Raw genomic sequence first — 14,531 nt, forward strand, 5'->3', positions numbered from 1 at the left:
TGGGAGTGTAGTTTTCTCCTTGGTTGTTTTTTGATTAAATTATTGTTTCTGCTTGATTATTTGTGGTGTTAATCTGTGTTTATCTGGATGTTGGTTGCTGGAGGGAGTTAGGATTAAATTATCAGAGCGCATCCATGAACACCAACTAACAATCAGAAAACACAATGAAAACTCCTTTATATCACACTACATGGACAGACTCAACTATAGTTTCAACTGGGAAATTCTGAGAATCCTGGACCAAGCTAAATCCAAAAGTGTTAGGGAATTCTTGAAAACTTGACTTCCAGACCAACCATGCACATAGAGCTGAGTTTACTCTGTTTTTACAAAGTAGGTTACTTTGTATTACAAGCAAATTAACAGGCAATGGCACACAAAACAGGCATGTATGCTTGTTCACTAGTTTACAGAAATGCAAGAGGTTGATTGTGAAGAAGTCCAAAGTTAGAGCAGCAAAAGGGTAGCATGATAAGATTGTGATCCAAACTTTCTTGGGAGGGTTATTGGTTGGCCCAAGATCAGAGAAACAGAAGTCCAGGATATATGGGCTACAAGACATGAATACAAGAATCTAGGTTGGATTGATTGTTCTCATTGAAGAGCTGCCATAGTGGTTACCTTCTACTGTATGGGGCTATTGCCTTGTTATGAAGAAATACACCAAGCAACTCTGTTCAGCTTTCTGAAGTTTGTGACTCAATCAGAGACTGTGTGACTGCTCAGGATTGGGATATATAACACATGACCCAACTGCTCCAAATGTTTCTTAGTGGAGTCAGCCTCAGCTGTTTGAGTGCTTCCCAACTCCTGAAGATGGCATTCAACCAGCAGGCTTTTTACATCAGAATCATCTGACAACCTTTCCAAAAACATTGTATCTTTGATTAGCAGCAAAACTGGCTCACTTGTTTTCAACAGATTGAGGGTGCTGTAATTATACTGAAAATTAATATGGAGCATTACGGGTTTCTAGAATATTAAATTATTAGAAAAATAATTTCAAAACATTGAAGTGTTAATTTTCCTTTTCAGGTACTGAGACCTGGTGTCCTCTGGTTTTTGAGGAATTTAAATGATCCAGATTTTAATCCAGTTCAAGAAATGATTCACTTGCCCATTTATAGACATCTCAGGAGGTTTATTTTGTCAGTGGTAAAGTTACATTTCCAGTTTCTTTGTAGTGTTAATTTACTTATTGTAACAAATAACTGTGCATTCAGGTTCTTTTTATAATTAAATATGTTTTCCCCTATACTCAGCATGTCAACTAACAAACTATAATTACTCTCAGATTTTAATAGGCATTGATGATACTTTTATTTTTGTCACATTGAATCTATAGGAAATTGAAATCATAAATAATGGTTTATAAATATGTGTTTATTACTGTCTTTTTGTATAATTCTAAGGAAAAGTGTTCTAAATCACCAGCAGTCTGGTTCATTTTTGTGCCTTACACTAATAGAACTTGACAAAAGCTGTCATAGATAATTTCAATTTTTTCGATATAATCCACATCTGAAGGTTATTTAACAATGTATACACTATATTGACCTCTTATTTTTTGTGTTTTATATGAATAGTCTCACATTAACTTTTTTTTAATTAAGGGAACCTGAGAATGTGATTTCAACGTCAAAATAGTTATAGTTGAACTCTTACTGGTTCATAAATGTGGCTTTGTGTATGAGCAGACCACTTATAAATAACCAAATTAATACCTGGATTTTGATAGTTTTTGAAATTCTTAGAGAAAACTCGCTGTGCATCTGCATTTTCCCCTTCTTAATTAGTTTCTGTCCATTGCTAAACATTGTTTGCAAAGGATTGTATGGCTAAAACTTGTTCTTCTAAATTCTAAAAAGAATAAATTACAATTTAGCATAGGATTTTGATTCTGTTAAAATCTATCAACCATTTTTTTTATTTTAAAGACAGGGCAAAATATGGTAATGAAAGAATGGAAGTTAAGAAAGGGGAAAGAAGTTTGCTATCTTCAAACATGTAGTATGAATTATGCTCATTTTTAATTTGCTTTAAATTGAAGCTAAAAATAGAAAAGTTAATACAGAGGTTTTTTTTTATTGTTGTTGTTTCAGATTGTCTTTGGTTCAATTGTCTTGCTCATGCTTTGGCTTCCTATACGAATTATTAAATATCTGCTGCCTCATTTTCTACCATATAATGTAATGCTCTATAGGTAAGAAAAACTATTTCATTCCATAGCTGATACTCTTTGACTTTAACATTCTATGTTTATTTGAAATGAACTGCTGGTAATATAATTGTGAACTAACTAATAAATATTTAGTTTGGATGGATGTTAAAATGTGAATTTAATAATATGTGAATATCTGTTTCCTCTTTCATAATCTTAAAAACAAGAAACCCAAGTTTTTCACTGAATAGTTAACATTATATTTGACCCAAACAGTTATTCATGAAAAATAAATTTTTCATATATATGAGCTGGCTATCATTTGGAGGATTTTTTTTACATGTTATGATCTGTATCGTAATATGAATCATGCTAGTCATGGGGGAGACATGCAACACTTAATTTAATTTTGCCTCAGAAGGAATGCCCACAATTAACAATGTTTAAGAAAAAATGCAACTAATGATATAGTTGCATCAGTACAGTTAGACTTGCATCAGTAAGACAGTGAGTTTGTTTTTAAATATGTCAGCTTCTTTTATTCCCACAGTGATGCTCCTGTAAGTGAACTTTCCTTAGAATTACTTTTGCTTCAAGTGGTTCTGCCAGCTTTGCTTGAACAAGGGCACACAAGGCAGTGGCTGAAGGGGCTCGTACGAGGATGGACTGTTACTGCTGGCTACTTATTGTAAGTGTGAAGAGTCCAGTCCTTTCAAATGATTGAAACTTTCTATTACTTAAATAATTGAAGCTGAGTGTCCAATGTTTGTCTCCTTAGCATGTGTTGAAAATGAAGCAGTATAAATTATTATGCAGCATTTTTATTATATTTTAAGTTTGTGCAAGAGAGAAATTGTCTTATTCCTTTAAAATATACATTGAGGATAAGTACAGGTAGTTCTTAGCTTGTAACCATAATGGAGCTTGTCCATTATGGTCACAGTTTTGACAATCTTTAAGCAAGGCACCCATGTGACTGGCTTGCTTAATGACCCCCCCCATCCCTGCTTTTCCTGTTGCAGTCATTGTGCAGATGGGGTACCTTGAGTGGAGAGGCCCTGGGAGGCCTAGGATTGCAGTACCTTCCCAGCTCACACATGACCTGGCTCAGGCCTCCACCAAACCTGAGGCATCCTATGCTCCACTTTCTCCCTTCACTGGGTCCCCACAGGCCTTAGGCCTGCTTCCCACTCTGCTGGGTCCCACACACTCCTCCCCCCCCTTCCATCATAGACCATCACCTTTGTGGTAGTTCTTTGGGAAGCAGCTGCCCCCGTGTGTAGTCTTTCTACAGAGTGGAGATCACACAGTGCCATCCTGCAAGTGGGTGCAATTTCAGAGTGGCCACAATGTGGCTCCTTCCAAAATGGCACCTGCTTTCAGGATGGCATCACATGACCTCCACTGTGTGGGAAGGATGAGCAACAAACCAGCTGCTTTCTGAAGATCTATTTAGCAACAGAAATTTTGCGCTCATTTGTGGTTGTAAGTTGAAGACTACCTGTAATGTTTGTGTATTGGACTTCAGGTTGGCCCAGTAAAGGTTAAGCAACTTTCATTTACTTTCACTTAATGAAAGCAATATTTTGTTTAATTTAAATGGAATATAACTCGGCCTATATTGCTCAATTGTTGTTGAAAACTCCTTGAATACTAAGGGCTATAGTCATGTATTATCCTGTGGGGTGCTGCAGTTGCAGACTTAGGCATCTTTAGTTATTTTGATCTTAAGGAGTAAATATGAAGTTGCAGCAATCTCATGTGTTTATCTCTTTGATAATGTCTTTGCTTAGTATAGTGGTTAAGGCATCAGGACAGAAACTGGGAGAACTGTTTGGAGTTCTAATTCTGCCTTAGGCACAAAGGCAAGTGGGTGACTTTGGGCCAGTCACCCTTACGCAGCCCTAGAAAGCAGGCAGTGGCAACCACTTCTGAAATCTTGACAAGAAAACTGCAAGGGCTTTTCCATGCAATTGCCAGGAGTAATTGACTTGAAGCACAAAATAAAGGGGAGGGGGATACTTTCCTGATATTACATACATTTCATTTACTTATTTTTTTGTTATTGTTTGTTTTAAAATGCTTCTTTTAAACATTCCACTTAATTAAGATGACACCTTTGGTGTCCAGAGTCACTTATTTGAGATGGGTGGCTATAGAAATTGAATAAATAAATGAATATAATGTTTGAATCTGCCATGAAAATAGATTATTCATATTTTATTGCTTACTGCCATTCTTGTTCTTTTCATGTTAATATATTCAATTAAATACTATTAAATCTTGTATTAGGGATCTTCATTCTTACTTACTGGGAGACCAGGAAGAGAATGAAAACAATGCAAACCAGCAACCTAATAACCAACCAGCTCGCAATAATAATGCCATTCCAGTTGTAGGAGAAGGTCTGCATGCAGCCCACCAAGCCATATTACAACAAGGAGGACCTGTTGGTTTTCAGCCTTATCATCGGCCTTTAAAATTCCCACTCAGGGTAGGCTGTTTTAATACCTAGAATAATTAATTACTGTCTAATTTATTCTGTGTTTTTCTTATCTGCAGAAACTAATTCCTAGGGTTGTAATTTTAAGAGGGTATAATATCATCTGTCTCTTTGACTTATGCTCACTTTGAATCCCATTGTGATAGGATTGATACAATATTCTCACTTGGCTGGGCCTTTTTTCTGTGGGATATAATGAAACAATTATAAAGGGGGTATTTCTGTCTTGAAGGGTGCAGTGACTCAGCAGTTAAGACCGTGGGTTAAGTTGACAGCCGAGGTTCGAGACCTGAGCACCACGCAAAGGGATGAGGTCATGTTACTTGTCCCAACTCTTGCCCAGTTAGCAGTTCAAAAGCATACAAATGCAAGTAGATAAATAGATACCACTTCGGGGGGAAGATAACAGTGTTACGTGCATCTTGGTGTATATAGTCATGCTGGCCCCATGACCACGGAAGTGTCTTCGAACAACACTGGATCCCTTGGCTAAGAAACAGAGATGAACACTACTCCCTAGAATCGGACATTACTGGATAGGGGAAACTTTTACCTTTACTATTTCTGTCTTAGGACTGTAAGGACTGGGCTGGAAAAATCTAGACAACCTCTTAACAAAATCATAGGCTGAGATAGCATTTAAGTAGTTCATGTTGGTTTCTCACACAGAAACAAGCATACACCATCTTTTAAAGTATCTTAATCCTGTAATCATGTGTGAATCAGTATGTCTATATATTTCTGAGAAGGTTTGAAATTTGCCATTCTTTTTATAAGAATCAAAACTACTTTGATTCTTTGAATGCTGGGAAAATATAATAGGTAGAAATGGAGTGCTGAAATTGCACTAATGAAGATTAAAATAAAGTTTAGAAATTATGCCCTGGGTTTTCAGATAATCAGAAATGATCATTACAGTTGTTCAGACACGGAAGCTAAAATCATACAATAGACTAAGCATGGTTTGCTTAGTTATGGCTTATGAAACAAACTCTAATGGTCTGATTCATAAAATCAAATATAATTTTGATTTATAAATTAAGGTATCCTATCCAGAGAGTAAATCACACTAATAGGGCTTATTTGTCACTATATAACCATAAGATTTGTGAGGTAACAATCACTTTCTATAATACTGTTTTTCATACATATATATATTTGTATTAAATTCATTTCTTTTTCTATATTTCAGATATTTTTGCTGATCATTTTCATGTGTATAACACTCCTGATTGCAAGTCTTATCTGCCTTACATTACCAGGTATGAATTTCACAACAGAAGATATCCATTTTGGTCACTTAATTTTTCATTAATTTTGCATGTTGTTCTGTGTAGCTTTCTATGACAATGAGGCCTCTTCTTAAGATGCTTCTTTTTGAACCCTCAGAGATGCACAACTATAGACAGATTTCTAACCTACAATGGTTGGGAAGTGTGGTGACTACTTAATTGAATCAGTCCTGTAAGAAGCAGATTCCATGATCTATTTCATATTTGTTTCATGGAAGACTACAGCATTAAGTCTACCTTGGCCAATCTGATAGATTATCTCTGTTCAGCGATGTAATTCTGTTAATTTTCCTTGATTTATTAGCAATACTAAGTGCCATTAATGATGGTATATTTCTGAAACCCTTGAGAAATTTGGAAATAGGAGACATGATTTTGTGATATTTCCATTCCTATTTCAGAGTCAGACTTGATAATATTGGTCAGAGGCAATTTTTATTTCAGATGGGAGCTATTAAATTGTGTCTAAGGATTCCATTCACTTTCAATCTTCTGCACTACCCTTCTTTCCCCAAAATAAGACATCCCCTGATAATAAGCTTAATTGGGCTTTTGAGCGCATGGCAATAAGGCCAAGCACTTATTTCAGTGCTCAAAAAAATATAAGACAGGGTCTTATCTTCGGGGAAACATGGTATCTATATGAAATTATTGGGGGAAATCATCAAGAAATTTGGAGCTGAGTGCTTTCAATATGTTGATTGATACCCGCATCTATTTTTCTGTAACACTGTCAGAAAATGGTATTTGCAATCAATAACAAGATAAGAAAAAATATTGAAATGGAATCCAGACAAAATGGAGGTACTTATTATGAGGGACCATAATTCCAGAGAGGTAGTCCATTTGCCTATTTGAATCAGATTATATTCTTTCATAAGAAGCAAATACATTGAGAATTTTTCTTAAATTTGAAATCTACTTACCTCAATTGAGGCAATGACTACAGTGATTTAGATGATTTACCAACAACTGTGACAGTCAATTTGATCTATTGGTTAAGGCACCAGACTCGAAAGCAGGAGACCATGGGTTCTAGTCCTGCCTTAGCCATTTGGGCGACCTTGAACCAATGACTCTCTGTTGATCCAGTGGATGTTTGCTGCCTTAAGTTAGTCATAAAAATAAAAGGATAGAAACCAATAAATTCAGTAGTTAGGGTGCTAGAATAGAAACTGAATTCTAGTCTTTCTTCAGGCATAAACGCCAGCCCAAGTTATATTAGAGAATGCCTGTTTATGAATCTCAGCATCTATTGTTTCACCCACAGTTGCTTGTTTAGTGGCAAGTTGGAATCAAAGTTATTCTGTGTTGCCACTCCAAGTCTTGGGAATGCTGCTTTTGCAGAGTTGAGGGGCCCAACATTTTTATTGGCTTCTAAAAAGGCTTTCAAAAGACATTTTCTTGTTCAGACTTTGAGCTGTTAAATTTAACGGCTAATGTTAATTACTTGTTTTACTTTAAATGTTTGGATTTTAAATTTGCTTTTATTGCAAACCACCAAGAGCTTTGTAAATCAATAATATACCGAATTATATAAATAATCTATCTCATATACAATTCAGCTTCCTAGAAAAAAACCGGGTGTGCTTTTGACTTTAGAGGAAACTGACAACATAGTACAAAGAGTGGCAAGTGTTTTTGCAAACATCCATTGTTTTTTTGTGTAATGCAGCTGTGCAATGCCCTTGTAATACATACTATTTGGATCAATAAAAAGTAATTTTACAATAACTTACTAGGATTTCATACATCCCTTCCTTTATTAAACAATGGACCCCCAGGTATTGAAATTGCTTTCAATTTCATTAAATGTTTGCAGCCGACAACTTACTGGACTGACCCACTATATTTATGGAATGAGTTTTTTGGATCCATATTATTTGATGACCATAAGATAATACAAAGTTTTCTTACTAGCAATAATTAAATTTTTTTTTGCTTTTAGTGTTTGCTGGCCGCTGGCTGATGTCTTTTTGGACAGGAACTGCTAAAATCCATGAATTATATACAGCTGCTTGTGGACTGTATGTTTGCTGGCTAACAATTAGGGCTGTGACGGTACTTGTTGCTTGGATGCCACAAGGACGTCAAGTGATTTTTCAGAAGGTAAAGGAATGGTCCCTCATGGTAAGTTGTTAGAACATTTATTTATTTATTTTTATTTGGAAGAGAATGCAATAGATGCAATGAGACCATGTCTCTTGGATCATGCTATAATTTTAACAAATGTTTCCTTGGAAACAGGAAAGCTACAGAAGAAAACTAATATTAGTAATTGGAAAAAGAACAGAGTCTGAATGCAAGGATTTACAATATTATTGGAATTCTGAGAGTATAATTTTGGAGGTTCTTATAAGCTACCCATTCACAAAATCAGTGCCAATATGGATTTGACAAGAGAATATCCATTTATCATTAAATGAATGGTTAATGCTTCTGGTCACCAATCTGCCATAACCGCAATAGATATTCTCCATTCTAATTTATTCTAGAATGGATATTCGCCATTCTAGTTTATTATTGTTACCAGTTAGTAGAATTCCAGTCAAGCATCAGAAAAAAACAGTTCTCACTTTTAATTTTCTTATTTATTTTATACATATATAATTAACAAGACAATCTTTAATCTTAAAGAAAAAAATTAAAATATTGAAAAAACACTAGAAAATAGTTTTTATTTTTTATTTTTTTTAAATGCCTGTGGAGCCTTTGTAAGGAGAAAGGAATTTTGAGCTCTGTCCTGTAGCACAATCATGCTACAACGCACAATCATCTCCCTGCCTCTGCGGGCTCTCCATGGTGAGATAGGGATTTGCGGCTCCATGCATGCTTGGATTTTGGCTGCTGAGGTTCAAGCAAGCACAGAGCTTGGGCTCCTTCTCTCCCCAGGTCTGTTCTCTCTGCAGAAAGCTTCTGTGGGGGGGGGGGGGAATAAGAGAAAGATCTCAAACTTGCACATGCCTTGGTCTCATCTACCAAAATTCAAGCATGCTAGAATCCCAAATCTCTTTCTCCCCTCCTCTGCAAAGCTCTACGCAGATACTAGGAAAGAAGGGCCCCAAACTCCATTTCTTCCTGGATTTCCAAGCATACATGGAATGCAAAATCCTCCTCTCCCCACCACTGTGGGATACAGGTAGGAAAAAAGGGATTTTAAGTTCTGTGTGTGCTTGAATTTTGGCAGCGAAGGTCCAGGTATGCATGGAATTTGGGATCCTTCTTTCCCCACTTCTGTGGAGAGCTCCCCAGAGACAGGGAGGGAAAAATTTTAAGCTCTATGTCTGTTTGGATTTTGACTGTCAAGATCCAAGCAGGTACAGATTGAACAGAGTTCTTTCAACCATCCTCCAGCAATGAGACAAAATCCTTTCAGCAGGTGGCAGCAGCTTGCAACTTTCCTTGCTAGCTTTTCCATTCACTTTCTGTGGAGGTTGGTAGAGAAGATTGCAAATGGCGATCATGTGATCATAATGTGCTTGGCAACCAGTCATAAGTCAGAACAGGTTGCCAAGCATCCAGATTGCAATGATGTAATGGGAGGAGGGGTTACAATATTTTGCAACAGTCAGGAGTGTTTTACAGGCCATAAAGCACCCTTTCAAAGGCTGTCATAACTTTGAATGGCCATTAAGCAACTGGTCATTAAACAATTACAATATTGTAATCTTTTTTAAATAATCTAAAAACATTGGATGAACAGACAACAACAGGCACAAAAGAGATACTTTTCAACTCTTTGGCATCTCACTGGGTCTGTATTTTTTCAGTTCTATCTAATTTTCAAGGCAAAAAAGGGCAGAGCATCAAGAAATATCAAGTTTGCTTGGATACTCTTCCTCTCTGAACCACAATACAAAAGAATGGAGTTCTTTTGCTGAATTTCTGAGTGAATTCTGAAATTCAACAGAAATCACTTCACAATGTTGGGTCACTGTTAATCGTAAATCTCCAGTAGGCTTAATACAGAGGGGGAAAAGGAAATTTAAAAAATCATTAACAGAAACCTGTGCCCTCTTTGATGACATGATGCCATTGCTCTGACACCCAGCTGACATGCTAATTTTGTCACACATCTGAAGTAAGTAAAAAATATGTCTCTTATAATTCTGATTTTATGCATCTGCACAAGTTTATATATGTTTGAGTTCCTCTTGATTTTAATATTTATATACCCACTTGTCTATTTAAAAACAGCATATTATGTTATTCTCAATAAATGAAACTTTTTTCTTCTTTAGATAATGAAGACATTAATTGTTGCTGCATTGCTGGCTGGTGTAGTTCCACTCTTGCTTGGACTTTTGTTTGAGCTAGTCATTGTTGCTCCTCTAAGAGTTCCCTTGGATCAGACCCCATTATTCTACCCCTGGCAGGTCAGTTCTTGCAGCTTCTAAAGTTGCTAATCTGTAATTGAAGGGAGACACATAGAAAGTCTACCTTGTGAAAGCAATAGCTTACAAAATTAAAATATGATCTAAAAATTAAAACCAGCAAGGAGAACCAATAGCAGTTAAAATGTAGAGTTTTAAAAGCAGCAAAGCATATAATGCAATTAAGGTTCTAAAAAAGTCTGCTTAAAGAAATAGTCTGCATTATTCAAAATATACCTTCTTTCAAAGCTATTTCACATCCTAGATTCTAGACCTGAGAAGACCTCATTCTGGCTCTTTATCCACTTTATGTGATGGCTAACCCTGAAAGAAAACTTCTAAGTGCCAAATAACTTGTCTCAGATAATACTCTTCTTGAGACATTCTGATCCTATATTTAGGCTTAAATCAATGTATCTTTCAAAACATACAGAAATAATAATATTGAAAATAGACTTAGAGAATTGCTTTCTATTCTTTCATAAAATAGTTTAGCTGTTTTTCACCATACGTTTCTGTACATGCCTGCTTACATATTTGTGTTCAGTTCATCCTACCTGTGGAATCCTTAGTGCTCTCTGAGCTTGGTTGTTTGCTTGCAGACATTTCATTATGTTCAGTGTTAGAATGGATTGGGATTTTTCTCTATTTATATACAGTAGCCTCCTATGTAATCACTTTTAGATATTGTATAGAAATATACTATAAATAGGATCAATAACTTCATTAATCCGGACAACTTTAATATAAGTGGTAGCAAGTTGGTAAAATCAGATAGATGTTCCGTGTGGGTTTTCATCAAAAGTTGAAAAGTCATTTTTATGAGGATTTCTGAATTTACATTCTTATGCTGATGTAGATACAAGATAAATATGTTTCACACAAGGTCTGTTTCCTAATTTTACTAAGTCTTAATTAGACTGAGAAAATGCTCTGTATTGAAATAATAACTACAATAATTGCTTTTGTTTAAATAGGACTGGGCCCTTGGTGTTCTGCATGCTAAAATAATTGCTGCCATAACTTTAATGGGGCCACAATGGTGGCTGAAAACAGTCATTGAACAGGTCAGAAATATTTACCTTGTTTGATTTAGTGACCAGAATATTGATGGAATATATCAATGTATGATATAATTAATGGCATTTCTTTTTAGTTAGAATTGCTTTTCTCAGAAAACTGTGTGGGGGCAATCTTTTTCTCTTGCACATCCGTGAATTCTGCTCCAGAGCCAATTTGGAAGATCATGTAGTATCCTGGAAAAAAAAAAGGAAAGGAGAAAATACATGTAGTCCTCCATTTACAACAGTTCATTTAGTGATCATTCAAAGTTACAGTGACACTGAAAAAAGGGGCAAGACTGTTTGTCACACTTATGACTGTTGCAGCATCACGTGATCAAAATTAAGACGCTTGAGAACAGACTCTCATTTATGACATTTGCAGTGTCTCAGGGTCACCTTTGGTAACCTTTGACAAGCAAAGTCAATGGGGAAGCCAGATTCACTTAACAACTGAGTTACTAACTTAACAACTGCATTGATTCACTTAACAATTGTGCCAAGAAAGGTTGCAAAATGGGGCAAAGCTCACTTAACAAACATCTTACTTAGCAACAGAAATGTTGGGTTCAATTGTGGTTGTAAGGTCAAGAACTACCTGTACTGTTCTGTGGATGAAAATCAGTCACTCGGCCTATTAGAACAAAGACAACAATTTTGAGAAAATAGTCTGTTTTATTAGAATGTTCATGTATATAAGACAAAGTGGTCCATTTTGAATTGAGCATTAGTATATTAGTAGCTAAATTAACTTTGATTATATGGCCTGGATACAGATTTGTATTTTGTAAACAGAATTTTTTTTTTCCTATTCATGGAAAACAATGGAAACTAGCAGAGGCTTCCCATTCAGTAAAGGAGGGTCTGAAGAACATCTTAACAATTAGTCCCTCCATATGGGTCAATTTTCACATAGCTCTAATCTCCCAGGCATATACGTGCTTTAGTGAGGAAGAATCACTTACTTTAGTATTCTGTTTGCAAATCAACTAAATGGTAATCATTCATTTCCTTAACTTCGTTCATGATTACTATGGCCTTGTTTAGGTGTCTTTCAGTCAGTGAAATATTTCCCTCATTCTGGGAAGTTTATCACAGTCATTATTTCTCAGCCCATTTTAGAGTTCTGATAGGAACCCTAGGAAAGAAAAAAATAAGTATTTTTTTAAAAACAGTGGTGTATAATTTGTTACACCTCAAACTTTTTGGTAGTTGCAGAGTATCCCCAGATCATGCCATTTAAGTTTGCTGACCAACTAGGTAACTTTAGGTGCTAGAAAGATAAAATTAAATCCATTTTACATCCTTGAATTTCCTACCACCAGTTTGTTTGGTCCTACCCACCTTGAGTTGTCCCTGTGTATCAGATATATTCCCTGAATTAATGGAGGCCAAAATCAATATAACTAAAAATAAAATGTACCTCTCATCTCTGTGTTTACGTTGACAGTGTCTTCTAGTTATGAATATAAGCTTTGCACTAAATATAATCTTGCTGGGCAATCATTATTCATATATCTTTAATCTTATATTTCAGGTTTATGCAAATGGAATTCGAAATATTGACTTACACTTTATAATACAAAAGCTTGCAGCACCTGTTATTTCAGTTTTACTGCTTTCTCTTTGTGTACCTTATATTGTAGCTTCTGGCGTTACACCTTTGTTAGGTAAGTGCAAATGGCAATGCAGATTTCATACTTGGACGATACATTCAGTTAAGATTTACAGTGGAAATATATTATCATCATTATTATATAAAAATATCAAATCTTCATATAGTGCAATTTATATGAATGGTACATCAACTATATCCATATCTTTCTAACACATTAATCAATAGTTTCAATATACTTATTGTATTTTATGTTTAGCTTAAAAACTCAAAAAGTATATTTAAGAAATTAAAGCTATAAAAACTGATGCTATATTGGAGTCATATTTGCATTATAATCAAAATTATTACAGAGTAGTATAAGTTCAGTAATCAAAACATAAACATATCTGTACCACTCCCAAAATAATCACATAAGTTATTTTTCTTCTGTTGATTTAAGTAGATTATTGAAATGAGAGTTCATAGAACACAGAAAATTACTTTGTGCTCCTGTCATGTTTGCAAGTGTTTTCTGAATCTGGAGAAAGTTTGGGACGAATGAATATGAAATTCAATATAAAATAGGGTTCAAATAAGCCATAGTTTTATTAGTTCTAATTTCTATGAATTTGGCCAGCAGGTGACCAAGAACCTGCTGAATTTCCTTTGGGAAGTTGAAGAGTGGAAGCATAGCTGGCATCAGTGAATAGTACAGCCTGCTTCACTTGTTCACTACTACCAGTCTAGAATGTAGCTGATATACCAGTATGGAAAGCAGATTGACCTATGGATCCTATATATGTGACCCTCCCCTTAAAGTTTTCATTAGGCATATATGCCAGTTGTCAATTCCTGATAACCTTATTGTTGTTACTAATCAGAATTAGCATATTGAATAAAAACTTTTAAGTAATTTCATATAAAGAAGGCAAATGGTATTGTTTGCCTTTTTGGATCTCAGCAGGCAAATGGGATCTTACACAAAGCTCCTGGTGTTACTACCAAGAATGCATAGTAAGGAAGAAATAGTAGAGAATCAATTCTGAATGAATAGAAAAAAGACTAGTTGTTGAGCTGTTGGGTTTTTCAGTTAACTACAATTTCTTATTTTTGAGAATATGCCACAGGTATTAACTGCTTTTTCAAAATACGTAAATGGCATTAACAAAGATAAACATACAACCTTTATTTTAAAAGAATGCATTAGTTGAAATGTAATATTTTTATAATTGTTTATATTTATAGTTATATTACAAATGAAAAGGTAACTGAATTAACATTAAAATTTCACATTGGTAATAGAAACGTTTAGAATTTGCATTAATCAAATTTTTAGTTTCATTGTTTTTCTATTACTATTTACAGGTGTCACTCCTGAGATGCAAAATTTAGTACAACGACGGATTTATCCTTTTCTACTCATGGTAGTAGTTTTGATGGGAATCTTATCCTTTCAGGTCCGTCAGTTCAAGCGCCTTTATGAGCATATTAAAAATGATAAGTAAGTATCCTAGTCAAGATTTATTAATGCCAGAGTATAGTGA

General features: G+C 35.2%; 1 protein-coding gene and 1 long non-coding RNA gene across 7 annotated transcripts in view; one reads left to right on the plus strand and one right to left on the minus strand.

Annotated features, from left to right (window-relative positions):
• MARCHF6 (membrane associated ring-CH-type finger 6) overlaps positions 1 to 14,531 on the plus strand; it is a 53,729-nt gene that overhangs the window by 36,762 nt on the left and 2,436 nt on the right. For 3 of the 6 annotated variants that reach the window (XM_087891285.1, XM_087891286.1, XM_087891287.1), the window contains 10 exons: positions 1,036 to 1,155; positions 2,103 to 2,203; positions 2,694 to 2,849; positions 4,454 to 4,655; positions 5,857 to 5,926; positions 7,905 to 8,086; positions 10,198 to 10,332; positions 11,307 to 11,396; positions 12,928 to 13,060; positions 14,353 to 14,488. In XM_087891285.1, the coding sequence (XP_087747411.1) occupies positions 1,036 to 1,155; positions 2,103 to 2,203; positions 2,694 to 2,849; positions 4,454 to 4,655; positions 5,857 to 5,926; positions 7,905 to 8,086; positions 10,198 to 10,332; positions 11,307 to 11,396; positions 12,928 to 13,060; positions 14,353 to 14,488 (1,325 nt within the window). The remainder of the gene's footprint in view (positions 1 to 1,035; positions 1,156 to 2,102; positions 2,204 to 2,693; positions 2,850 to 4,453; positions 4,656 to 5,856; positions 5,927 to 7,904; positions 8,087 to 10,197; positions 10,333 to 11,306; positions 11,397 to 12,927; positions 13,061 to 14,352; positions 14,489 to 14,531) is intronic. The other 3 variants (XM_034411864.3, XM_034411865.3, XM_087891288.1) reach the window with 1 other exon arrangement.
• LOC117662440 (uncharacterized) lies at positions 8,630 to 12,528 on the minus strand. The gene is made up of 4 exons (XR_004590395.3): positions 12,356 to 12,528; positions 11,989 to 12,024; positions 11,412 to 11,585; positions 8,630 to 10,363 (listed from the first exon to the last, which is right to left on the minus strand). It is a non-coding gene; the product is annotated as an uncharacterized LOC117662440 (long non-coding RNA).

The sequence above is a fragment of the Pantherophis guttatus genome, chromosome 3 (assembly GCF_059756535.1).
Source record: "Pantherophis guttatus breed Tessera chromosome 3, ASM5975653v1, whole genome shotgun sequence".
NCBI classification, from domain to species: Eukaryota; Metazoa; Chordata; class Lepidosauria; order Squamata; family Colubridae; genus Pantherophis; species Pantherophis guttatus.